Source organism: Macaca nemestrina, chromosome 7, assembly GCF_043159975.1.
Source record: "Macaca nemestrina isolate mMacNem1 chromosome 7, mMacNem.hap1, whole genome shotgun sequence".
Lineage (NCBI taxonomy): Eukaryota > Metazoa > Chordata > Mammalia > Primates > Cercopithecidae > Macaca > Macaca nemestrina.
Window position 1 is genome coordinate 153,606,415 of NC_092131.1, and position 25,006 is coordinate 153,631,420.

At 38.4% G+C, this 25,006-nt stretch overlaps 1 protein-coding gene across 2 annotated transcripts in view; it reads left to right on the plus strand.

Annotated features, from left to right (window-relative positions):
• LOC105490699 (fibrillin 1) overlaps positions 1–25,006 on the plus strand; it is a 237,062-nt gene that overhangs the window by 120,081 nt on the left and 91,975 nt on the right. For both annotated transcript variants that reach the window (XM_011756581.2, XM_011756573.2), the window contains exons 9-17: positions 307–432; positions 5,650–5,808; positions 10,042–10,221; positions 10,877–11,017; positions 12,748–12,867; positions 16,234–16,359; positions 17,705–17,827; positions 21,258–21,380; positions 22,467–22,619. In XM_011756581.2, coding sequence (XP_011754883.2) covers positions 307–432; positions 5,650–5,808; positions 10,042–10,221; positions 10,877–11,017; positions 12,748–12,867; positions 16,234–16,359; positions 17,705–17,827; positions 21,258–21,380; positions 22,467–22,619 — 1,251 coding nt within the window. The remainder of the gene's footprint in view (positions 1–306; positions 433–5,649; positions 5,809–10,041; positions 10,222–10,876; positions 11,018–12,747; positions 12,868–16,233; positions 16,360–17,704; positions 17,828–21,257; positions 21,381–22,466; positions 22,620–25,006) is intronic.

A 25,006-nucleotide genomic window follows, 5' to 3' on the forward strand; every position in this document is an offset into this window, starting at 1 on the left:
GACATTTGTAACATTAGCATGCTATAGTTACTTGGTGAAACAACAGTACACAGTTTTAGATTTTAAAGGGGGGTGATTTCATTTTGCCCTAGTCTGCTGAATTTGGTAAATCTTTTGGGTAAGTCTGTGTTGAAAGAAGCAGCATCTACCTTTGAATTGACTGTTCTCCATGCAGCTTGTATTTTTTAAAGATGGCTGTTTCCAGGGATATGATTTGTCAAGTATTTACATCTGAATCCTTGTACTGATGAACGGTTTTATATTGTGTTCTACAGATGCTGAGACTGTTTTTTTTTTATATTCCAGATATTGATGAATGCAGCACCATTCCTGGGATCTGTGATGGGGGCGAATGTACAAACACAGTCAGCAGTTACTTTTGCAAATGTCCTCCTGGTTTTTACACCTCTCCAGATGGTACCAGATGCATAGGTAGGTTTAATGACAAACAGCATGCATGGTTTGTATATGTCACTTCCATAACAAACAACTTTCTAGACAAGCTTGTTAAGGGGCACATATAATTTATCAGTTGAGGTAAAATGTACATTTTTAGAAAAGTGTTTAACAGTTCACTGCCCTCTTAAAAAACAGAGGCACCTTGTGGTCTTTTTTGGAGACGTTTTGCCTCCCATAAAAGAGGGATGATCCGGAAGACCTTACAGATATCTTCAGTCTGTTAATTAATGTTGCAGTCATGCAGCATTTAACCTTGAAGCCATCCCAGGTGTCTCTCTCTTTTTACCCCCACCTTCAGTCATTCCCCGGAATCTATGTTAATTTGGCCTGAAATTTTTTAATAATCTCTTAATTGGTCTCCCTGCTTCTTGGCTTCTCTACAATCCATTTTGTCAGATTTATCTTCCTAAAATAGTGCTTTGGTTAAATAACACTCTAGCTCAAACCCTCAGTAGTTTTCCATTAGGACTTAGAAATTAGTGGTTTTCAGTCTGTCCAGTGGATCCTTCAAGTGTTTCAAAGCTCTCCAGCGCTGCAGGGATTGGGGAGAGCACAGAGTAAAGGGAGAGGGCTGAGTAGAAAGGGCTCTTGTCCCCCCGACACTCCCACACACATTCTAGGCATAGCAATTTCACTTTATCTGCTGTGAGTGTTAGGCTTCCATGTCAGGTATCAATTAAATAAGGGGTTCTATTGTTTAAAAATTAGATTTGGCTGGGCGCAGTGGCTCACACCTGTGATCCCAGCACTTTGGGAGGCCAAGGCGGGCAGATTGCCTGAGGTCAGGAGTTCAAGACCAGGCTGGCCAACATGGTAAAACCCTGTCTCTACTAAAAATACAAAAATTTGCCGGGCGTGGTGGCGGGCGCCTGTAATCCCAGCTACTCGGGAGGCTGAGGCAGGAGAATCTCTTGAAGCCGGGAGGTAGAGGTTGCAGTGAGCTGAGATCACGCCACTGCACTCCAGCCTGGGCGATAGAATGAGACTTTGTCTGGAAAAAAAAAAAAATAGAGTTGACAGCTGCTGGATTTAACAATTGTTAAGACTTCTTTCAAAGTTCAGTGTTCTAGATTAAAATTCAAGTTCCAAAGTGCACAGTCTGATATTTAAGGACTACATGAAGACTAAGATATATTTACATATCAGATGGTTCACGTTTTAAAAGTTATTTTCTTTTTATCAAATATATCCATACTAACTTTTTACAAAGGAGGAAGGGAAGGGAACTAAGATCCCTGGATCACGGGGTATGAGGTGTTTTATGTAAATTATCTGACTTAATGTTCATTTCACAGCGGTAGATGGGAAGCAGCTGAGATTGAGAGAGGCTAGATAAATAATGGCCAATAGTTTAAGTGGGTAGTGAGAGAGGAATCTGGGATTCCATTGTGACCTGAGTGCACAGCCAAGACTTCCCTCATTGCCTCCTACCCCTCAGCTCTGGATGCAGTTCGCTCTTTCCTGCCAGATCCCTAGGCAAGCCCCGTTTCTTCTTTGGAACTCTATTGTGCCCATAATTAGCAACTTGTCATACAAAATGATCCAAGTGACCTTTCTGCCATCCCCAGTGCTCCTATTTCCCTCCATCGTAAGCAACAGAGATCCCCAAATTTATCCCTAGTGATGAGAAAATACAAATAGCCCCTAACAGTATAAACAAATCCAAGGCTTGTTCGTAAGACAGTTGTTTGGAATTAGTAGGTCTCACCAATAGAAAACCCACTATGTAGATAGTGGTATGCAGTATCTTCCGTGCACATTTCTTCTAACCGTAAAATTCCAGCGGGTATCTTCTGCCCCCACATTCTGAGACTCTCAGACCTCCCAGCCCCGAGCTCCCTTTGTGTTCTAAGCTCTCTTAGTATTATTTTATTTGTCGTTCTGTGATCTTCCTGTGGCATTTGTAATACTGCCTGGAGGGTTGTCTTTTTATATTGTTGTGTTCTCTCTCTTCGACTCCTAGGAGTCATAAAGATGTCCTTTCCCTAGTTTGAGCCTCACCACTCCTAGCTCCTGGTTGTACACAACCATGTTGATGACAGGTTAGGAGAGGCCTGTTGACAGGCTAGGACGACCTGCAAACACCTATTTAATCCATAATATATTTGCTTTGATATAATGTGATTTCTGGGTCCTGAGAATAAGGGACCAAGTGATTCAAAAGGGGAGAAAAGAGTGAGATTTCCTCCTCCTTGCCAGGTGTCTTGGCCAGGGCAGATTTAAAATGGAAGGTGTTTGTGGTTCCTTATGTGTCCCTTTATGTCCTCCAGATCCTGACATTCTTCTCCCCTTAGCTTGGCTCCTGAAGGTGTTCAGGTTAGTCTACAGCCACCCCTTACCCTCTGTACAAAGCGTCATCTCACCACAGTAGTTCCCCGCAACTTGATGTGGCACTGCTGCCTAACGAAGTGAAAAACTTCAGGCCGAGGTGTCCTGGGGGTCAGCTACTCCATCCAAATGGTTTCTGATTTTCAGTTTTTTACTTCCTTTACTTATTAGCCCGTAGGTTTTCATTAAAATTATAAGTTATATAAATGTGTGTTTTTAACAAAGGTACTTCTTCAGCAAAAAAAGGAAATTAGAAAAATTATTTTTATATGTGCAGGTGCCATCTGTAAATCAGGGACTGCCAGTAACCCAAACTTGATTTGTAATTTTTTTTACCCCCAGCATTCACCATTTTGCTCAAGAGTTTGTGACCCATTGATTTAACATATAAGTCAGCCAGATGGGGAATAACATGGTATCGTAGTTAATTTGCAAAATAATAGACATTTGCCCATTAAGCTTTTGTCATTGGCAACTGTAGGCCCTAGTTTTGCTCTGAAAGATAGCCCATGCTGAAAATTATATGTACAAATTCCATAATTTGGTCAAGTGTTTACACTGGGTTTTGACCACTGAATTCATTTGAAGCTGGGATATAAGCCAGTTTTGAATATCTCTTCCCATTCTCAACAGTCTTTGGTTTCCATGCCCCAAATATTTACTAATTCCCAAGTATATAAAGTATTAGTGGTTTTAAGGCATTGCAAATTAGAATGTAGGAAGTTCAATTTCTCTGCCCTCTTGACAGGGGAGGTGCCACCTGAGGCTTCACAGAGAGCATACTTGTCTATACTCCTTCTCCAGCCGTTTATCCTGGACCGGGCTGGAATAAAACTTGTTCTGCCTCTTTGGTGAAACTATTAGTCTGACCAGAGGTACAGGAACTGGAACCACAAAAAAATTCTGGAAAGCACATTTATACTGGCTAGTGGTTTTAAGTACTTTTCGGAAATAATCTTGTATCCTTTAAAACTGACCCATAATTTTCTTTTATGGTTTGTCTAGGTTTGCTTTAGCCTTCTTCACTTGATGTTAATAATTTAAATGTTTCTAAATTAGCCTTGTTTTTATTTTATTTCATTTTATTAATTTATTGAAACCTCAAGACATGAGGGCTTTGTGTTCTTAAGAATGATGTGGATGATAACAATTGCAGGTATGACCCTCTTTGAGAAAACTTGAAATTTAACATTCAGACTTACAGGAAACCCAGGGATGGATTTTTGGCTATGAAAGATCTTTGCTTTACAAAAGGATTTAACCTTTATATTCCTTTAAATCAGTGGTCCCCAACCTTTTTGGCACAAGGGACTGGTTTCGTGGAAGACAATTTTTCCATGGACTTGGAGGAGAGGATGGTTTCAGGGTTATTCAAGCACATTACATTTATTGTGCACTTTATTTCTATTCTTATTAAATTGTAATATATAATGAAATAAATATACAACTCACCATAATGTAGAATCAAAGGGAGCCCTGAGCTTTGTTTTCCTACAATTAGATGGTCCCATCTGAGGGTGATGGGAGACAGTGACAGATCATCAGGCATTAGATTCTCATTGGGAACACGCAACCTAGAACCCTCACATGCGCAGTTCACAACAGGGTTCACCCTCCTATGAGAATCTAGTGCTGCCACTGGTCTGACAGAGGTGGAGCTCAGGCGGTAATACCAGCAATGGGGAGTAGCTGTACATACAGATGAAGCTTCATTCATTCACCTGCCGCTCACCCCCTGCTGTGCAGCCCAGTTCTTCACACGACACAGACCAGGACTGGGGATTGGGGCCCCTGAGGGTTGGAGACCCCTGCTTTAAATAACAAGCATATTGACAATATTACTTACTATTCAAAATTTAATTTTATATGATCTCTATAGAGATACAGTTTACTTGAAGAGAGGTACACCCTCGGCACATGTCAGGCAGATAAAAGTGTTTTGCACTTTGCTACCTGCCTTCACTGTTTCATGGTAATATCTCAAAGGCGTAGCGAGCCGTTAGGTTTTTCCTGTGTCACAAACTCTTTCGGTAACCCAGAGTTGCACTGCAGTGCATCGGACATCATGACAGTTAGACATGATGTAACCCAATAAAAGTGATATAGAAATGTGTCTTACCATGTTGCTTTGAGAAGATACTTTCTGCCAAAAACAACAACAAAATCCTTCTAGAGCTATTGTATTCTATAGGACTAAGAACTTGGAATCATGTGCCATTTTGAAGTTATAAATAATTAGTACCTTATAAAATCTGTTAGGGCCCCAAGACAAAAGGAAATCTTGACTAACAAGCATCAGATCTAAATGCAAAGTGGCTCATTCTTTAAAAACAAACAAACAAACAAACAAACAAAAAACTTATGTCTGACTCTCACAGTTACAGACTGAAAAATAAGAAAGATCTTTTAGAAATATAGACTGAATATTGTTTTAAAATAGATTTACATAACTATTTTCCTAAAATGACTCAAATTAAGTAGTTTGAAACCAAGGAAAACCCAGTCTCTCTTCAGCATAGAGACATATAAAGATGTATATATAATTAACTGTCACTGCTGGTGATTTTCTTAGTCTCTCTTTTCCTATGGTACACATGGTTTTAATCATTCGTTCCCACCTTGGGTATGGAATGTGGGACTTCAGCCATGTGCACCAGCACACAGGGGCAAAAGGTGTGAGACCAGGGATTTCTGACTGAGCATTGTTCCCGTGCAGCGCTCGCAGCTTCCCTTCCAGGGGGCAGAGGTGTGAATTAATCCTGCCGTAGCCCAAGTGTGAAGTGTGGAGCTGCTGTGGCCGGGGAGTGTTGTTACAAGTCTCATCTCAGTGATGTGTGTGTGTATGTGTTTCTTTGTCCTCAGATGTTCGCCCAGGATACTGTTACACAGCTCTGACAAACGGACGCTGCTCTAACCAGCTGCCACAGTCCATAACCAAAATGCAGTGCTGCTGTGATGCCGGCCGATGCTGGTCTCCAGGGGTCACTGTCGCCCCTGAGATGTGTCCCATCAGAGCAACCGGTAAGAGCCCTGTTATCTGCAGAATATCCTCACAAGCCCAATGACAATGTGCATGATGCAGACATAATGGAAACCTGGGTAAATGAATAGACTCCAGAAAATATAAGAGATGACATCCAGGGAAATCTCCCCACATAATGCAGAGGGAAAAATCAGAGGTCTGTATGAAGAGTACTGTTTTCAGGTACTGCTTTTGACTTAGCTGGCTTATTACTACTTAACAGAAACCTTTTGGGGAAGTACTTATTCTCATTTTAGTACTTACTGGCTCTCATGTAGTACTCAAAAGCTCAGTAGGGTCAAACTCAGCTCTCAGAATTTTTCAGGTAAGTTGTTCAGGAGACACATTTCCTTTTTCCTAACATTGGACTCTTTCCTTCCTGCAAAGTCCTGCTTATTTTTTTTTTTTTCCTTCACAGTATCTCTTTTATCTGTCCATTTTTTTGTTTCCATTAGAAGCATATTTTCTCTAGTCTGGACTGTTCCAGCAGCCTCCTAACTAGTCTCTGAAATCCACCGTTGCCATGTATCTTTCCCAAAGTATGAGTCAGTGAAGTTCAGTTTAAAAAATTGTGTCTAGGGGGAAAAGGGAGACACCTTTTGACTAATTGAGCATATTTCAAAACACCATGTTGTATACAATGAATGCATACAATTTGTATTCGTTAGTTTAAAAATACATAACTAAACAAATATATAAATACAGCACACTTTCGTTAGTCCAGAAAGATGTCCAAAAATATTTCTCCAGGACGAACTCAGGCAATATTTAGTGGCCAATTCACTCCATTTCTTGCAAAGAACATTTGCTACTTAGCGCAGCATTTAGAGTCCCCAAATCTGATCCCAGTTCACCTTTTAATTCTTGTTCTTTATAGTAGTTTAAATTATATGATTGAGTTTTCATTGCATCCAATCTGAGCATTTCTAAATTCAAGTTGACTTTTTTTCTAAAACTTCTAGCCAGTTCAGTCTCTTTCTCCCTACTCCTGCCATCCTTGCCTGTTATATGTCCTCTAGTCTTGTTAAAGATCTACTCAAACATGACCTAATCCATGAATGTCCCCAGGCAGCTGCAGCTGGAAGTGCTCCCTTCTTCCTCGTGCTCCTGTGGTTCTGGCTGGTAGTATGACTATGGCATGAGTCCTATATGTGTGTTCACACATTGCTCTTTTACTGGTTGATCAATCTCATTAGGAAATCTCATTCATTATTGTAGCCTCATATTTCTCATGCTTTTTACACTTCCACAATATTCAGCAAAATCTTGCTATAGGAGGCATTCAAATAGAGCAACTTATTAGGCAACATCTTTCCCACCAGTTGAGCATATTTCAAAACATCACGTTGTGCACAATGAACATATACAATTTTTACTTGTCAATTAAAAATAATAATACATAAATAAACAAATACATAGATGAACTTTACCTTCTTTAGTCCAGTAGGGAACCATTTAGTGGATCACTGTTTAGAAGCACATGACTTCCTACTAAGACAGGGCCTAGGTACCAGGACGATGGCTTTTAAAATGCATACGTTAACTCAGGAAATCAGCAGCCTTGATGTGGATTCCTTCCTGTGTGAAGGCATTGAATAGAGAAGGGGACTAGAGCAGGTTTAGGTGCCTGCAGGAAGACCTACTTTGGGACAGTTGGAGAAGAAGACCAGGTTCCTGCGTGTGGCTTTACAGGGAGCTGTTCTCCCAGGTATACCACTGAGATGCTCAGCCCTGAGAGGCCTTGGGCAAAACAGATGTATAGAGCAAAATAATTTGCAGGTAGGTTTTTGTTTGTCCAAATGTTCCAGTACCAGTGCTAGAGATCTGGGCTCTTACAGAGAGTGACGCAGGAAGGATTTTAGATTGGCCAGCTTTTTACTCTTTAAAAAATAAATCAGCATCATCTTGGGTTCAGTGGAGATAGGAAAGATGGACATCAGCTGAACAAAATTAGCGCCATGTTGCTGATCCTGAATATAAAGGGGCAATGAGAAGATTACTAATCTGTAAAAAATAGGAAGAAATATAGGATTCAGTCTGATGCACTTTCCTAGAGAGGTTAAGATGAATTTAATGGCATTCTTAAAATAAAATACCCACCTAATTAGCACAAAGGCTGATAAGCTATTTCTTGTATATAAATTCAAAAAGTCTTAAAGGCTGAATTGGTACCTACAAATGCTTAGAAGCAAAGTGAGTTCTGTAATATAATTGTCATTCAATTAAATCCAGCACATAGTTAATGAATTCCTGTTATGTGCAATTTGCAGGGCAAGGCTGAGAGTGGGAACTAGTCATGAGTTAGAGATGATCCCTGACTTCAAAGACTACACAGTCTTAGTGATGGGAATTTGGTAAGAGCAGGTTCCCAGGGAATGATGGATATGGCACATACAGATGATCAATCTATAGGAAGAGTCATTGTTGGTTGACAAGCAGGATTGTGACATCCTGAGTCAGGGATGCGTGAACAACATAGAATTCCTTTACAAATACATTCGAGTATGTCAGTATCTCTGTGATTTGAAATTCCAGTTAAATCATAATTAAAATGCTGTAAGAGAATTCTCTGAAAATATAAACTTGACCTGAGCTGGAAATGTCAAATATGAATGAAGAAACTTTAGAAACGGACCAGAAAGTACCGTTCATAGTAGCTAGGCATATTTAACCTCATATAAATTGGCAGAATGTCCCATGGGGTTGAAATATGAATGCATTTAAGTAAGACATGTTACTATCTGAAAATAAGTTAAATTGTAGTCTGTAAGGAAAAGAAAAATATTAGTCTAATTTCTATTAATGGCTAAAACTAGCATAGAAGGTATCCATGAGAAAATCGCTGTACAACTGTGAAAATAAAATTACCAACATCCTAGCAAGAGAGGAAAGAAATGAAATGTAAAAGTCACATAGGTTACTTACAGAAGGCAACTGTGATAAAACATGGCTATTTGTAGGCAACATGAAAATGAATAAAATAAATATATCCTTGGAAACCTGGATACTGCTTAAAAACAGCTTTTTGGAAGCCCAGAACAAATGTGTCAAAACCTAAAGATGGTTTATTTGATAAAGACCTGACGCTGTGAAAAATAGTAATCATCCTGAAAATGCAGAATCATAGGGAAGCAGATGATGAAGTCAGGATGTCCTCATTCAGAGGGTCACTATGCAGCATTAATACCAGACCCACCACCGCTTGGTATTTCTCCTTCCCTTATGGACCCCTTCTCCATTGACAATGCTTTCTTTTATGAATCAGTATTCTTCAGGGTTCTGTCCTTGTAGTCCCTTCTCTTCCCCTTCCACACCACCCTTACATGAGCTCATCCATCCCCATGGCTTTGAATATCACCTGTCTGTACTGATGACTCTGAAACTCACATCTAGCCTTGATTCCTCTAAGCTTCACACTGTCTTTTACAACTGCGAAGTGATAGCTCCACTTGGATGTCTGATATCTCAAAACTCTTATGTTCAAAATAGAACTTGGCTTCTACCCACCAAACCTGCTACCACCATGGTTTTTCCCATCCAGGGAAGGGCACCAACATTCACCCAATTGCTCAACCAGAAAACTAGGAGTCATTCTTGACTTCTTGTCTCATGAGCTCTGACACTTATCACTTCACTGAGCACTATACATTTATCTCTAAAATGTGCTTCGGATTTGTCCACTTCTGTCCGATTCAATCACTGCCTCCCCCGTCCAGACATCATCATCTCCCCCTTGGTCTTCTGTGACAGCCTTGCCTCCCTGCAGTAATGTTCTTCATACGTTGTAATTTTAAGCGTGATCTTCTGAAAATGGTCATCTGATCATGTCCCGCCCCTGTTGAAGATATCCAGTGGTTTTACACTGTGCATAAAATAAAATCCAAACTTTTTAATGTATTCTGTGGAGCCCTGTGGGATCCACAGGTGGGACTGGATGGAGAAAGTAATACTTTATGTTTTCCACGAGGTGAATGTTGATACAAATAAAGACTCCGAGGTTTTGGGAGGAATATGGCTTTGGTTTTGAATATTGTTCCAGAGTGGTTGCTGCTGCAGGTATTAAAAATGGAAATCCAGTCAGTTGCTCCTTTTTCTTTTCTCCAATTGACCTGTGAGTTTTGAGGATCAATTTTATTCAAAAATATCTTTAAAAAAATAAGGATGACTTCTGTGGGCCTATGATCGTAAGCTACAGCTCAGCTGTTTTGTTTTGTTTCGTTGTGTTTTTCTAGAGGATTTCAACAAGCTGTGCTCTGTTCCTATGGTAATTCCTGGGAGACCAGAATATCCTCCCCCACCCCTTGGCCCCATTCCTCCAGTTCTCCCTGTTCCTCCTGGCTTTCCTCCTGGACCTCAAATTCCGGTCCCTCGACCACCAGTGGAATATCCATATCCATCTCGGGAACCACCAAGTAAGAATTCAAAAATCATCTAGTTATTTTTCTCGCATTGTTCAAGTTAACATTTTTTATTGTTTATTTATGCTGCTTTAGTCATTAAATAAGTTTATAAATTGTTATATTAATTTTTGGTTTACATATGTTATCTGTATCTATATCATCTATATATCTCAATTTTCCTATTGCATAGAGAAAAACGGGAGGCTTCCTATTCTCCAGAGATTAATGTCCTTTTGTTATTGATGTTTTCAGGCAACTATGGGAGAGTTATGGGCGATAGTTAAATCTGATTCACGGAAAGGGTTAATAGAGAGGATATAAAATTATACTTTAGGTTATAGAGCTTGCAAGGCAGTTTCATAAGTAGTTCAATACCAATCTCTCTATGCCTTTGTTATTTCTGCAAACTAGAGGTTTGAGAGTGAGGTGGTGAAGAGGGCAGGGAAAAGCAGCCTGCAGCTGGGTTGCTAGCTCCCCTATGCACACGTAGTGCAATGTGATCTCTGTTGGCAGGGTGGAAATATGCTCTGTTGTCACTAGACGACCTTTGCCCAAAGAGTGTCCTCTTTCCTTTCTGATTCAACATCTTGTTCATTATTGTCAGATTAAGTACTGATGAAAGGTACCATAGTTAAAATAATTTTATTGGGGCTTAATGTTCTTCTAGGGGTGCTGCCAGTCAACGTCACTGATTACTGCCAGTTGGTCCGCTATCTCTGTCAAAATGGACGCTGCATTCCAACTCCTGGGAGTTACCGGTGTGAGTGCAACAAAGGGTTCCAGCTGGACCTCCGTGGGGAGTGTATTGGTACGTGATCCATCCTAGGTTGGCACCATGGGTCTGTTGCAATTCTGTTCCTTGACTCTACTGGTTTTCGATTGCTGCTGTAACAAATTACCCCAAACTTGGTGGCTTAATACAATACAAGTTTATATTATCTTTCAGCTCTGTAGGTTAGTAGCCCAACACAAGTCTCACTGGGCTAACATCCAGGTGTTTGGAGGGCTGTGTGCCTTTTGGAGGCTCTTGGGAGGAATCCATCTCCTTGCCTTTTGCAGCTACTACCAGCTGCCCGTGTCCTTAGCTCATGGCCCCATCCTCCATCTTCAAAGCCAGCAGCGTTGTGTCTTCAAATCTCTTTCTCTCTCTATCTCTCTGACTCTCTCTTGCAATTCCCTCTTCCACATTTAAGGATATTTGTGACTGCATTTGGCCACCTGTATAATCCAGGAGACCCTCTCCATCTCAAGATCACTGATTACCAACCTTAATTCTATCTACAACTTTAATTCCCCTTTGCTAGCTATATAACATATCCACAGGTTCTGGGAATTAGGGCATGAGCATATTTGGGAGGTCATTATTCTGCCTGTTAAAGTTACTTTTAACTTTCATTGTAAAAGGTACTCAATTCGTTTCTGGTAACTCCAATTTAAGACAACCTACCAAAAGCCTAACCATTAAAAGAAAACATTAAAAATATCCCCAAATTATGGAATTTTGCACATTATACTAGTCTAAATGTGTAGCTTACCAACTCTCTTAGACTAATTACTTTAAATGGAAGAAAGAAATTTTAAAATTGCTGATGAGGCATTTAAGCTGGTGAAGGGAGAAAATGTAATACAAGAGTGATCAATTTGTTGGATTGGATAAGAATACTCAGTTCCTATCAACTTGTTTTTAAAATAAGCTCACCTCTTAGTTCTGTTATGAATTCTAATTTTATAATTGTAAATTTATGATTGGTCAGAAATGATGAGTTCTTACTTCCCCGAACTATTTAATTTCCTGGTGATGTGAACACCCCTTCTAGAGGTCATCCAGATCTGAGTAGAAGTGGAAACATTTAACTCAGGGTTGGGGAATGTGAGGTCAGATCTGCATCTGCCACTAAGAAGCATGTGGACAACTGGGTTATCTTCGCTAAATTTTAGCTTCCTCCTGTTTACAAGTAGGGTCATATAAACCAGTTTATCTCTAAATGTACTGATAATTCTAAGTGACTGTAAAACTAGTGTGAGCTTGTGTATTGAACACATCTGGGGATGGGGTCGACTCTATGGTGATTGAGAACTGCCCTTTAAACAACAGTTGCTTCATGTTTTGTTCTGACATTTTAGTGGAACTCAGCAGGGAATGCTTGGATATGGTTAGACCTTCTTTTCATTAGAAAAAATAGAGCTTCAAGAGATACTTGGAATCCTATCCACAAGCCACTTCTGAAATGTTAGTCTGTTTGGTTCTCTTCGATCAGACTTAAGGAAGAGAAAATGTTTATTAGATCAGATTGTTGAGTTGCTACTTGTTTGGAATTTTTCTCCGCAAAATGACACATGAAAATAATACACTTTAACTGCTCAACCAGTCTTTGAATGGCTAATGACATATTGTAGTGGAAAGAAAAAAGATCCTTTTATTATGTTATTTATTTCTCAAAAGGAAAATGTTTTATATGTGTAAAAGGAACCAAGAACATCTTAGAATGATGAGGTATTGCTATCTAATTTTGCACTAAAATACATTGTGCTTTGTAGATGTTGATGAATGTGAGAAAAACCCCTGTGCTGGTGGCGAGTGTATCAACAACCAGGGTTCGTACACTTGTCAGTGCCGAGCTGGATATCAGAGCACACTCACACGGACAGAATGCCGAGGTATGGTCCTGGCGTGGAATGTGGGACATATATGCTAACTGGGGGTTGACTTCAGACGAGTTCCATGGAGTTTAAATAACCCATGCCGGAAGAGACTAATAGAGTTCCATGGCTTTTTTGAACTTAGTTCCACCTATTGTCATTCTGAAAGACAGTGTCATAAAATCTGGCAAGCATTGAAGTTATTTTATAAGATGCATCTATGCCTGCAGGAAAAATCTTATTTTCAGTACTGATGTCTCGTCACTATTATTGCCTCTTAAGTTTTCATCTGAGAAGTAGAGAGTGGGATTGTCCTTTGTGACACATCAACTGAGGAAAATTTCAGTTGAAATTATGGGCGATTAATTTCTTCATGGAAAGTTCTAAAAGCTAAGGATGTCGCTCTAAGCCCTTGCTGCTTTTTAGTGTGGTCAGCAGCAGCATCACCTAGAGCTGCTTGGAAAGGCAGGATCTCAGGTTCCACCACAGACATACTGTTGCAGACTTTGTATTTTAACAAGATCCCCCAGCGATCTGTATGTACATTGAAGTTTGAGAAGCACTGCTATAAATGTCCCTCATAAAAAATTTCCCATCAGGTTTATTAACTAATTTATTAAGCCATCCAATATGCCTTTTATTAAATGACTTTAATGTACTAAGTTTCTAAAACAAATAAATAACGATCCCTGTCAGGGAGCCCAAACGTCTATCTCCATCTCTATCTCTAAATTGAGCACAAAATGAACTGTATCATTAATCAGTAAAGACAGAAAAAAATAGGCAAATACTCTATTAAAGTTAAATAAAAGGGGCTATCAGTGATAGACTGGATAAAGAAAATGTGGTACATTTACACCATGGAATATTATGCAGCCATAAAAAAGAATGAGATCATGTCCTTTGCAGGGACATGGATGAAGCTGGAGGTCATTATACTTAGTAAACTAACATAGGAACAGAAAACTAAATACCACATGTTCTCACTTTTAAGTAGGAGCTAAATGATGACACATGGACACCCAGAAGGCACCAACACACACTGGAACCTATTGGAGGGTGGAGGGTTGGAGGAGGGAGAGGATCAGGGAAAATAACCAATAGGTAGTAGGCTTAATACCTGGGTAATGAAATAATCTGTACAACAAACCCCCGTGAAAGACGTTTACCTATTTAACAAACCTGCACATGTATCCCTGAACTTAAAAGTTTTTTAGAAGTTAAATAAAAGATAGTGAGGTTTATATCACTTTAGAAAATTGGTAGCCATTGACAAGAGTTAATTTTATTTGCTTCTCTTAGCAAAAGCTCTTCATGAGTTGAAGACCTATAGAAGTTTTAATTTTTATCAGTGAACTGGTTTCAAAATTTTTGAATTTGGTTCTCACGTAGAGATTTCTTGCCATCAGTGTATTTTAGTGCACTACATATAAATGACCATTTTAAGCAGAAAAACTGGAACAAGGCCTTTGAACTTGCTAACATTTCTATTTATTAATTATAAATATGGATAGGTTGAACACTTAACTGAATTGAGAACCTTCTTAATATTATGACTATTGTTTAAAATAATTAACATGTACAAATAGCGTATTAAGCATTTTGCAATAATAGAAAATAAAATGAAATCAATGTCCAGAGACTGCACTGTTAAATAAGCCAAGAGAAGTGGTTATTGAGAGCACTCAGCTGGGGCAAGGGCCAGCCAGTATAAACGCATGTATGTGGTTGTTATCAATCTGAGACTTAGTGTTGGAGACTGAGGATGACCTGAATACTTCAAGCACTGACTTCTTTAAGAGCTAGCGCTAAGGTTATCCTGAAAATAAGAAGTTGAGAATGTGTTCACATGATTTTGTGGATGAAAGTTGCCACAGAATGGTCCAAAAGGCTGTGCACATAGCTGGGAAGTATGTGAGGGGCCAAATAGAAGGGGACAGAAGGACCAGCAGAGACACAGTAGAGGAGAACTTTGAATGGCCAGCTTTAAATTTGTCTTATAAGGCAATGGGGAACCCCGTGGCATTCTGAAATCCATGAGGAGAGAAAAAGGTGAACTCTTTATCCTGTTTATTTTCAACTTGGGCCTCAAAAAATTATAGGATCCTTAAAAAAAAAAAAAAAAAAAAAAAGTCTGCTCAAGAATATGTGGTTTTTACCATTTTTTTGGAGTGTGGAGCAAGTCTGATTTTTAGCAAGGATTAAGAAATAAATGAGAGAGAAAAAGATCGTAGGTTGTTGGCACAAAGATCAGACAGAAGAAAAGCCCAGACTGCCTCAGCTCGTCCAATGACTTGTGTGGAAACCACTGCAGGATCTGCCCAGAAAGAAAGTGCATCTGAGGGCCAACCACAAGACATCATGCAGACGCAGGGTAGACAGTCAGAGTAACTGAGGTGCCATAAACGCACGTGCTCATTGTGCAGGGGATATTTAGGGCGCTTATACTCAGACAAATGTGGCCTCAACTCTGCATAGATAGGAATGTTCCCACCCAACTCCACATAGTTTCCCAGTCCCTATCTTCTGGGAATAAGCCCTGGAAGTGATTTTGTGCCTGTGTAGACAAAGAGGTTTGTGTTCATCCTCTTTGATGTTTATCCAGGTTTGTAGCTTCTAGAAACTGAGAGAAACAGATAATCCAGGGTACCATGCTATCCACTTTGGGTTGATTATTCATCTTTAAGTGAGAAATCAGATACAGGTTGTTTGAGTTATTGTTATTTTAACACTTCCGTATCAAGCTTTATTGTGTACTTTGGCATAATACTAACCACAGTAGGAAAAAAGGAAAACTACCCTCACAGAATCAATATTTTATTTGGTAGATAGAATACTCGTAAAGTTGTTTTTTAAAAGACTAAGAATCTATCAGCAATAACCCTGCACGTAAACCAGAATTACCATAAAGAAGACGAACGTTTTAGAGATATGATTGATGGTTTTCAGGCAGAATTAAGGTGATTATTTTAAAAAGTAGCGTTTTTTGTATTGTTCTGAGATAGCTATAAAATGTCTTTTAAAATTATGTATTTAAAGATGCCAGCCAAATTTCAGTATAAATAATGATTTATACTGGTTAAATAAATGTGCTTGGAAAATGGTGAAGAAGAATCTATTTTGTTTACAGACTTCAGATTTAAGGAGTCTTATTAGAAATTAGAGTTAGCTCTAATGCAATTATACAGGTTTTTTATCATGTCTTTTCAACTCTGATAACCCTAAATATCACATTATTTGATAACCAGTTTATGTTGGAGAATATTATTAAGTAATTAAAACCAAAAGCTAAGATCATGAGTTTGCAAATGGAGGGCGGGAGAAATAAAATAATTTTAACTCCCCTAAATAAAGCTATTTCTTCTTTTTAAACTTTGATTTTAGACATTGATGAGTGTTTACAGAATGGCCGGATCTGCAATAACGGACGCTGCATCAACACAGATGGCAGTTTTCATTGCGTGTGTAATGCAGGCTTTCATGTTACACGAGATGGGAAGAACTGTGAAGGTAATGATAGTGTACTAATGTTAGTCCTCTCCTTCCATTGCAATTTCAGTATCAGAGGTCTTTAACAAGACCAAATAATGAGTGAAATGTCAAAGTATCAGATATGTTTTATTTATTTTATCTGGGAGGGAAGCCTAATTTTCCACAATATTCATTTCTTAATTTACATTTATGTGAATCAAATAACATTTTAATTTGCTAGGAGAGCTTGCCCTTTAAAGATCCCTGGTGATGATGAAACTTTTGTGGCACAATGTCATACTTCCTAATTTTATACAATCAGAATTTGTACATTTTTAAAAAATAGGACATACCTAAGTCCATGTATTATCTAGCCATTTATAATCTTTTTGCTTAAAGTGTCTGCCTAGTAATAAAATGCTACTAATCAGTATGTGAAATATATATCTAAAATATATATAATGTAAAATACATATTATATATATTTTCTATATATGTAATATATATATTATGTATATGTTTTTCTAAATATGTAATATATAGATAATATTCATAAAATACATATTTAAATAGAAATAATACATATCTAAGATATAAATATACATCTAAAATAAATATACATTATATATGTCTAAAATATATATATTATATATATCTAAATTATGTATATATAATAAATTACTTTGGTCTTTCTAAAGCCTATAAGTGAAAACACTGTGTCTAGAAGAGCAAGTGCCTCCCAAGACAGCTTTAATATTAAATAACATACTGATGAATTTAAAGAACGATCCCCAATGTTTAAGGTGTCTTAAAGGTTCACTGGCACATCTATAATCCATAGTTGAGCCATGTATTTTAAAAGTCCACTTTTTACCTGCCTCTATTTAAAATTGCTTCAAACTACAAGTTATCTTCTGGTTTTCATCTTTAAAAGAATTAGGATGTAGCCTAAATACATTTCAAATTCCTCTGATCTTAGTTTTGACTTATTTTCATTTTCAGAGCATTAGAAGTAATATGATTCTGTGAAATAAATATACCCACTAGGCTATTAGCACATTTTTCAGTTTGTAAACTATTATTCCTAAAAAGGACCCTGATAACTTCTATGGAGTCAAATTTTATATATTTTATAAATAGATATACCTATAAATCTGGCCCTAAAGTTTACATGCACCTGCCAAAACTCAAGAACTTGAGATATGTATTTCTTATGTCCCATCTTCTCCTTCCTTAGGTGATATTATTTGGATGAAAATTAGCCTTAGACTGTAATAACAAAAAGAAAGAAATATGAAGAAACAGAATTATTTTCATCCAGATTGGTTTCCTTCGTAAGCTTACTCTTCTGGTCTTAAGAAAATGTACGTTTCGTATTTTTCAGATATGGATGAATGCAGCATAAGGAACATGTGCCTTAATGGAATGTGTATCAATGAAGATGGCAGTTTTAAATGTATTTGCAAACCTGGATTCCAGCTGGCATCAGATGGGCGTTATTGCAAAGGTTTGTGCTGTGAAACCTTAGATCATGTTCTTCACCTGCCTTTTCTCCTCTTTATGTTGTTTAGAGGTACTGCCTTTCTTTACTGATTCTCCCCACTTACAGTATCTTGAATTTTGGTTTGGGAAACCTGACTGAATCTCCCTCTTAAATCCAACCATCCAAAGAGCTACAGTTTATGCCCGTAAGATTGTTGTTATTTCAGAAACGGTATTCTCAAAGGAGTCAAAAGCTATGTAGCAAATAAATAATCCAAACTGCCTGTTGGTCTTCCAACAGATGTGGGCATTGTTCTAAAGAGGCTGAGTTCTACCTCTTCTTTCCAGTTAGGGAATAATGGTGGTTAGGCTTCTTGATGGCTGTTATTTGCCACCTCTTACATCTTTACCTGGACAGAATAGGTGTAGAATGTTATTTGCAATGATCTCTTCCTCATAATTTCCTCCAGGCATCTTAAGACACAGAATTTTTTTTAAGGATAATTTATTTAGGCGTTATCAAGTTAGGTAAGCAAGAAGGGAAACAGGATTAAGCAGAATAAATAAACAACCAACAACCATTTTTTAGTTTGGTAAACCATTTTGAAATAATCTCATTGCTCCAGGTATTGAAGCAAAAATGAGGATTTTTATTTTTGCTGTTGAGAATTGGGGTCCTAAGAAAAGTTGCTGGAGACAAATTTGTGCTTAGTGTCTCCTGTCTTATGCAGGGATCAGTGATTATTGCACTTGGTCCAGGATCTGAGTTGGAACCAGACTTCTTAAAGAACCTCATACTCAAAACAGGTCCAGAAAATCTGCTAAAATGCTGCACTTAGAGCTTCTGGGCATAGTTTCAGATGCAAAAGTGTAGAGGGTCAAGCTATTCAAGGTAGAGAAAAGCAGGATAAAGTCCTATGGTGCCTCTTCTCTGTGTGCCCCTAGTGGACAGCTTTGGTAAACGTGTTATGGAAGAAAGCCTTGTATTAAGTCCTTGGCAAGATGTGCATTTTCTCCAGGCTGAAAAGAACTTCGAGCCCTTGGTTGTTTACCTACATTCTCTATGACCTTCACATCAATGGCTCTTAATATTGTGCAAATCTGTCTTCCCAGCAAGAGAAAACAGTTAGGTGTTTCAAATTTGAAGTAGGAAGGTGGTTTCTGTACTTTTGAGCCCTGTGGTGGGAGGAACTTATATGAGAAGACAGGATTAACACATAGAAATGTTCTACAGTGTAAAATAGCATAAAACAAAGTGTCAAATTGTGCAAATTTAGCGCTGTACAAGTAAAAAAGAAAAGGGAAGAGAATGATTGCTGGAATATTTGGAATTGGGCTTCCAAAAAAAATTATAGAAAGAAATATGAAAGCCCCTTTGTGAGCAGACCTAGGAGAATACATAATCTTCTTGTTGATACACAGAGCACACTAAGATTCACTTTTAGTGCCTCTAGGCTCCTGCTGACCCAGACCACAGCATCTCTGCATTAAGTATGGCCAACAGATAATGCTGTGACCTCACAGATGAAACCAGGTTTGGCCACCATTGGCAACCAGTGAAATAGTATCCTATCAATAAATTGATTGTTCTATTAATTTGAAAGTACTGATGATATGGATGGTTTGTTCTGACTTTAGCATTCTGGCTTAAGGATCTGAGAGAGAGAGAGAGAGCTCCATAGCTCTGTATTATTATCAATGTCTTCTTTTTTCTAGCTTATAGAGCATAGGGTACACACACTGTAATAAGACTGAAGGATGAAAAAAGACAGAAATTAATCCCATGTGCACTGAATTTCTTCCTTTTTATAATCTTTCTCTTTATGCCATGGGATAAGATTTTCTCTTAGCCCTGAGCACTTAGTCCTGAGCCCACAAAGATGTGACTGTTCAAAGCTGAATCAACAATGCTAATTCAATCTCCGCAGTTAACTCATCTGATCAACAACATGGCTTCTCTGTTCACTCTCTGAAAGTTGAGGCCACTAAATTTGACCAAAGTTACCTTCCTTTGGATCTACTTTACATCTCCATTCTTATTAAAAGCTCTTTGTGTTACCTTTCAGGTTGTAGTCTCCACGTTTTATTGTGTGTCACAGTTTGAACAAAAAGGTGACCAGAATAACTAACCAATTTGAGTTCCTGTATTTAAATATAACTGCTGTTTCAAATACAATCTGTACACAGAACCTTGGACCACCCGAATATATTTTGTGCCAAACAACACAAGCTAAGTAAAACACGAAGGTGTTTTACTCTCAATTTGCCTTTTTAAGGTCAGGAGAAAGTTAATAGTCACATACACTAGTTGTATATTGTAAAAGGAGTTGTTATAAAATCATTTGCTTTTTTTCTTTTTCTTTTTTTTTTTTTTTTCTAAGACACAGTCTCACTCTGTCTCCCAGGCTGGATGGAGTGCAGTGGCGTGATCTCAGCTCACTGCAACCTCTGCCTCCTGGGTTCAAGCAATTCTTGCACCTCAGCCTCCCAAGTAGCTGGGATTACAGGCACATGCCATCATGCCCAGCTCATTTTTGTATTTTTAATAGAGATGGAGTTTCACCATGTTGGCCAGGCTGATCTTGAACTCCTGGCCTCAAGTGATCTCCCAACCTCGGCCTCCCAAAGTGCTGGGATTACAGGTGTGAGCCACCATGCCTGACCTAAAATCATTTGCTTCTAAGTGTTGTATGTTTTCCAAACCACAATTTTGGTGCCTTTTGTACTTCCCCATATTAAAGGGAAAAAAACACTCTGCTATTATTAATATGTGTCCAATAAAGTATTTTACCAGACCTCCTTAAGTATACACATAAAATACCATAAAGTATTTGTAAAGTTTAAGAAAGATTTTTCTTTGCTGGGTTCCAATTACATACAGTGCTGTTATTGGCCCAGAATGGTCATCGAAGTAATCTATATTTATTTTCTGTTCTTTTTCTTTGGTGTTCCATCAAGGTCTTAGTTGTTTATCCTTTAATTTTAGGCGAATTGTCCCAGAGAGCTAAGACATGGGTGATACTAGAAGGGATGCCAGTCTTTGTGATGAATACCAAAAGGAAAGTCCTCCTGTAGTTTATTATTACCTAGATTTCTGAGAGCCCTGGAAGAGCTACCCTGATTATGCATTACACAAAACCCTTTGTCTTCTAGCAGCCATTGTTCTCCTTCCTCCGATTCTGTTTTTGCCTTTGTGATTATTTTGGATACAAAAATCTCTTGGGAGAATATATTAAAGTTGCTTTTTATGGAAAATACGTTCCAACAGTTGATTTCTCTTGATTTTGTTACTGTTCTTTCAGAGGAAAATGAGAATGCCATTTGAGCTTTTGTTGCAGATGCTGCATGTTATTTCCTATCTTCCCCATTTTCAAGTGTTAAAACATAATTGTCAATATGTTATAATTTTAGATAAACGTCACTTCATTTTTAATAAGTGCCTTTCTCTGCCACAGACATTAACGAGTGTGAAACCCCTGGGATCTGCATGAATGGGCGTTGCGTCAACACTGACGGCTCCTACAGATGTGAATGCTTCCCTGGACTGGCTGTGGGTCTGGATGGACGTGTGTGTGTTGGTAAGAAAACATCATGGCTAGACTTAGGAGAGAGATTCAACCTCTGTCACTCAATAAAGCCCACTAGTAACAAACGCTCTCTACTGTAGCAGATAAGATATAAAGAATATTTGCAGAGCAACAGATCAACAGGGTCAGTTCTCTTCTTGTGTAAATTGAACATTAATTCGAGGATTAGAAAGATGAGCTAAGTGAAAAGCAAGAGAATACCCACCTATCCTTCCCCCTGTTCTTCCCTAATCCCATAGCTGTCTTCAGTTTTCTCCAGCCCTCCTTTGTTGATATTGGTCATTGAAATTGATGTGCATATGCTATTATCTCATGATGAACATTTTAATAGAGAATTGATGTCCATGGGCAGTATAGAATGCAAAGGAGAATATGGATCATCCAGAAACCTGTATGATTAATAGTTTTATGAGACTTTCTAAAAAGTATGAGACTTGTTGAAAAATTGATACCAGTTTTATCCAGATTATTTTTAAGAAAGGTACTCAGTAAGCCATTTGAATTGGAAAAGGATTGGGCATAGCTGGAAACACGCTTCCTGGTGGTAAAGATAACACAGCTTAGTTGACCAACATCTACAGGTTTATATAACAAACCTTTTACAGATTAAACTTTCTCCTTTTTGGAAAGTATACCTAATTCAGACATTCAGTAATTGCATGTTTATTTTGGGATAGGCCACATTTCTAATAAAGGTCTTATTTAGCAGGATGTGAGATTCAACATTCATCCATTATTTATTCAACATTTATTAAGTGCCTGCTCTGCACAGGCCTGAAAAAGACAAAATAAATGAGATATAATTCCAGCATTAAAGTGCCTCACATTTTGGTAAACCTTGATAGTCCCTAGAAAACTGAAACAATCTGGCCATTGGTTTCCAATGCTTAGAAGCTGAATGTGTTGTGTTTTTCTATTTTTGTTTATTTTTTCTTCAAATGGAACCCTCATATCAGAGGCATTCCCTGTGAGTTACACCAGGGATGATGGATAAACAAAGCCCTCTTCAACTTTGACTTGGGGGGTTCTGCTCTGTTTGAAGTGACAGTGTGATGACAGATGCATCTTCCTGTTTAGACACGCACATGCGGAGTACATGCTATGGTGGATACAAGAGAGGCCAGTGTATCAAACCTTTGTTTGGTGCTGTCACGAAATCTGAATGCTGTTGTGCCAGCACTGAGTATGCATTTGGGGAACCTTGCCAGCCGTGTCCTGCACAGAATTCAGGTATGTGGTATCATGGGGATGCCCTCGTACTGCCAGCCTTCTGCCACCATTGAGGTCTTTGCATTTGTGGAATTCACAGGGAAAGATGACATTTTGCTCTCCGGGTATGCCATGTGCCTTCTTGGGGTCTTGCCAGAGGCTAGCCAGTGTCTAGTCACAGGTAGTTATCTAAGCCTCATAATCATTTGGAATAGGTATTGCACTTGTGCCTCCCGTATAAACTCCCTTACCTCAATAATACTCAAGCTCTTTGCAATACATGCACCTTGCCTTGTTTTCTAAAGTTGTTTCATGATGTTTGCATTTTGTAGAAACTATTATAAAAGCAGACTTTTACACAGCATAAAGGTAAATAACTGTCATATTACTTGGCTATTTCCAATAGCTTTCCAAAAGACCATTTGTAAATTTTGTTTACATCCCACGTATTGATTTTGGTATGGTTTTCTTTTTCGTCCTTTCTTTTTTTCTTTTTTTTTTTTTGTTTGAGATGGAATCTTGCTCTGTTGCCCAGGCTGGAGTGCAGTGGCATGATCTCAGCTCACTGCCACCTCCGCCTCCCGGGTTCAAGCGATTCTTCTGCCTCAACTTCCTGAGTAGCTGGGATTACAGGTGTGCGTCACCACGCTCAGCTAATTTTTGTATTTTTAGTAGAGACGAGGTTTCACCATATTGGCCCGGCTGGTCTTGAACTCCTGACCTCATGATCCACCCGCCTTGGCCTCCCAAAGTGCTGGGATTACAGGCGTGAGTCACCGTGCCCGGCCCGGTGTCGTTTTCTTTAATTATTTGATTTAACCTGAGAGAAGAAAAGTATTTTTCTCCGGTGGAAGTGACATGGCCTAATTAAAAGAGAACTGGATAGCGAGTCAGAATTCTGTTCCTCCATCAACAGGCAGCCAAATTACTTAATTAGGTGATTTAGTTATTTCTGTATTTTGCTTATTTCCAAATTTTCCTCACCTACTTTTCGAAAGGATTTGAGGTGGCTTATATTAATAAACATAATTATAAAATAGAATAATGCAGAAAAGCTATCCTTAGACATCTCATCTACAAAATGAGTTGCCTTAGATAATCCAAAAGGTCCTGTCCAGTTGTAAATTATTTCTATTTATAAAACAAGAATACTTTACTGAAATTAAAACAATGTTCCACCAGTATTTAAATGCAATTTTAAGGTCACTTGGCAGTGGACCTCTAATGTCCTGAAATAAAGTTAGACCTAATATTGACAATATGTAGCTCTGATTGGTTGGTTTTACATATAGGATTTAGTCAGTTTATTTCTGCCCTAAAGGAAACAAATTAAAGAGTAAATCGTAATTTTAAAAGATTTGTTATTTTAAAAATAATAGTATTTGAAAGTAACAGTTAGAAATTAAAATATATGATGAAAAGTTAGAGAAAGTTAAATGGAAGCCTTTAAAAGAAATGGGGGGCCAGGAGTGGTGCCTCACACCTGTAATCCCAGCACTTTGGGAGACCAAAGCAGGTGGATCACTTGAGGTCAGGAGTTCAAGACCAGCCTGGCTGACATGGTGAAATCCCATCTCCACTAAAAATACAAACAAACAAACAAACAAGCAAAAAGCCACGTGTGGTGGTGCGTGCCTATAATCCCAGATACTCAGGCTGAGGCAGGAGAATCACTTGAATCCAGGAGGTGGAGGTTTCAGTGAGCTGAGATAGCACCACTGTTCTCCAGCCTGGGCAACAGAGCGAGACTTTGTCTCAATAAAGAAAGAAAAAAGAAATGAGGGATGCCAGTTTAAAGAAAGCAAACTTTGTTCTGGCTAATGACTTCACCCAGTGAATAATATAGAAATTGTTTTATGTATGATCACCAATCAGTTCAATGTGTTTATAATAATTTTATTATATACAAATATAATTCTATCAAAGATACTTTCCTATAACTTTATAGTTGTCTATTATTAATATCATCCTTTTGCATGTTACTTTAACTTTTGAAAATACTTTTCTTACCTACTTTGAATTTGCAATACAGACAAGTATCATGAAAGCTGGCACACAAGAGTACAGGTGACTTGTTCACATGTTGAATGATTGGAAGAGCCAAGACTTAGAATCCAGGAGCCTTGGTGCATATAGTTATTTGCCTTTACATTTTCCTCTGGACCAAGTGCACTTCCAAAGAATTCTTAAGATCCATAGGGAAATTATGTGGGTTTATAAAAAGATGACCAAAAGACCAGATTTCTTGAAGCAGTTGTCTTAGTCCAGTTTTTGTTGCAGTAACACAGTACCACAAATTGAATAATGTATAAAGAAAATGCATTAATTTCTCACAGTTCTGGAGCCTGGGAAGTCCAATGTCAAGGCGCCAGCGTCTGTCGGGGGCCTTCTTGCCAAGTCACTTCACA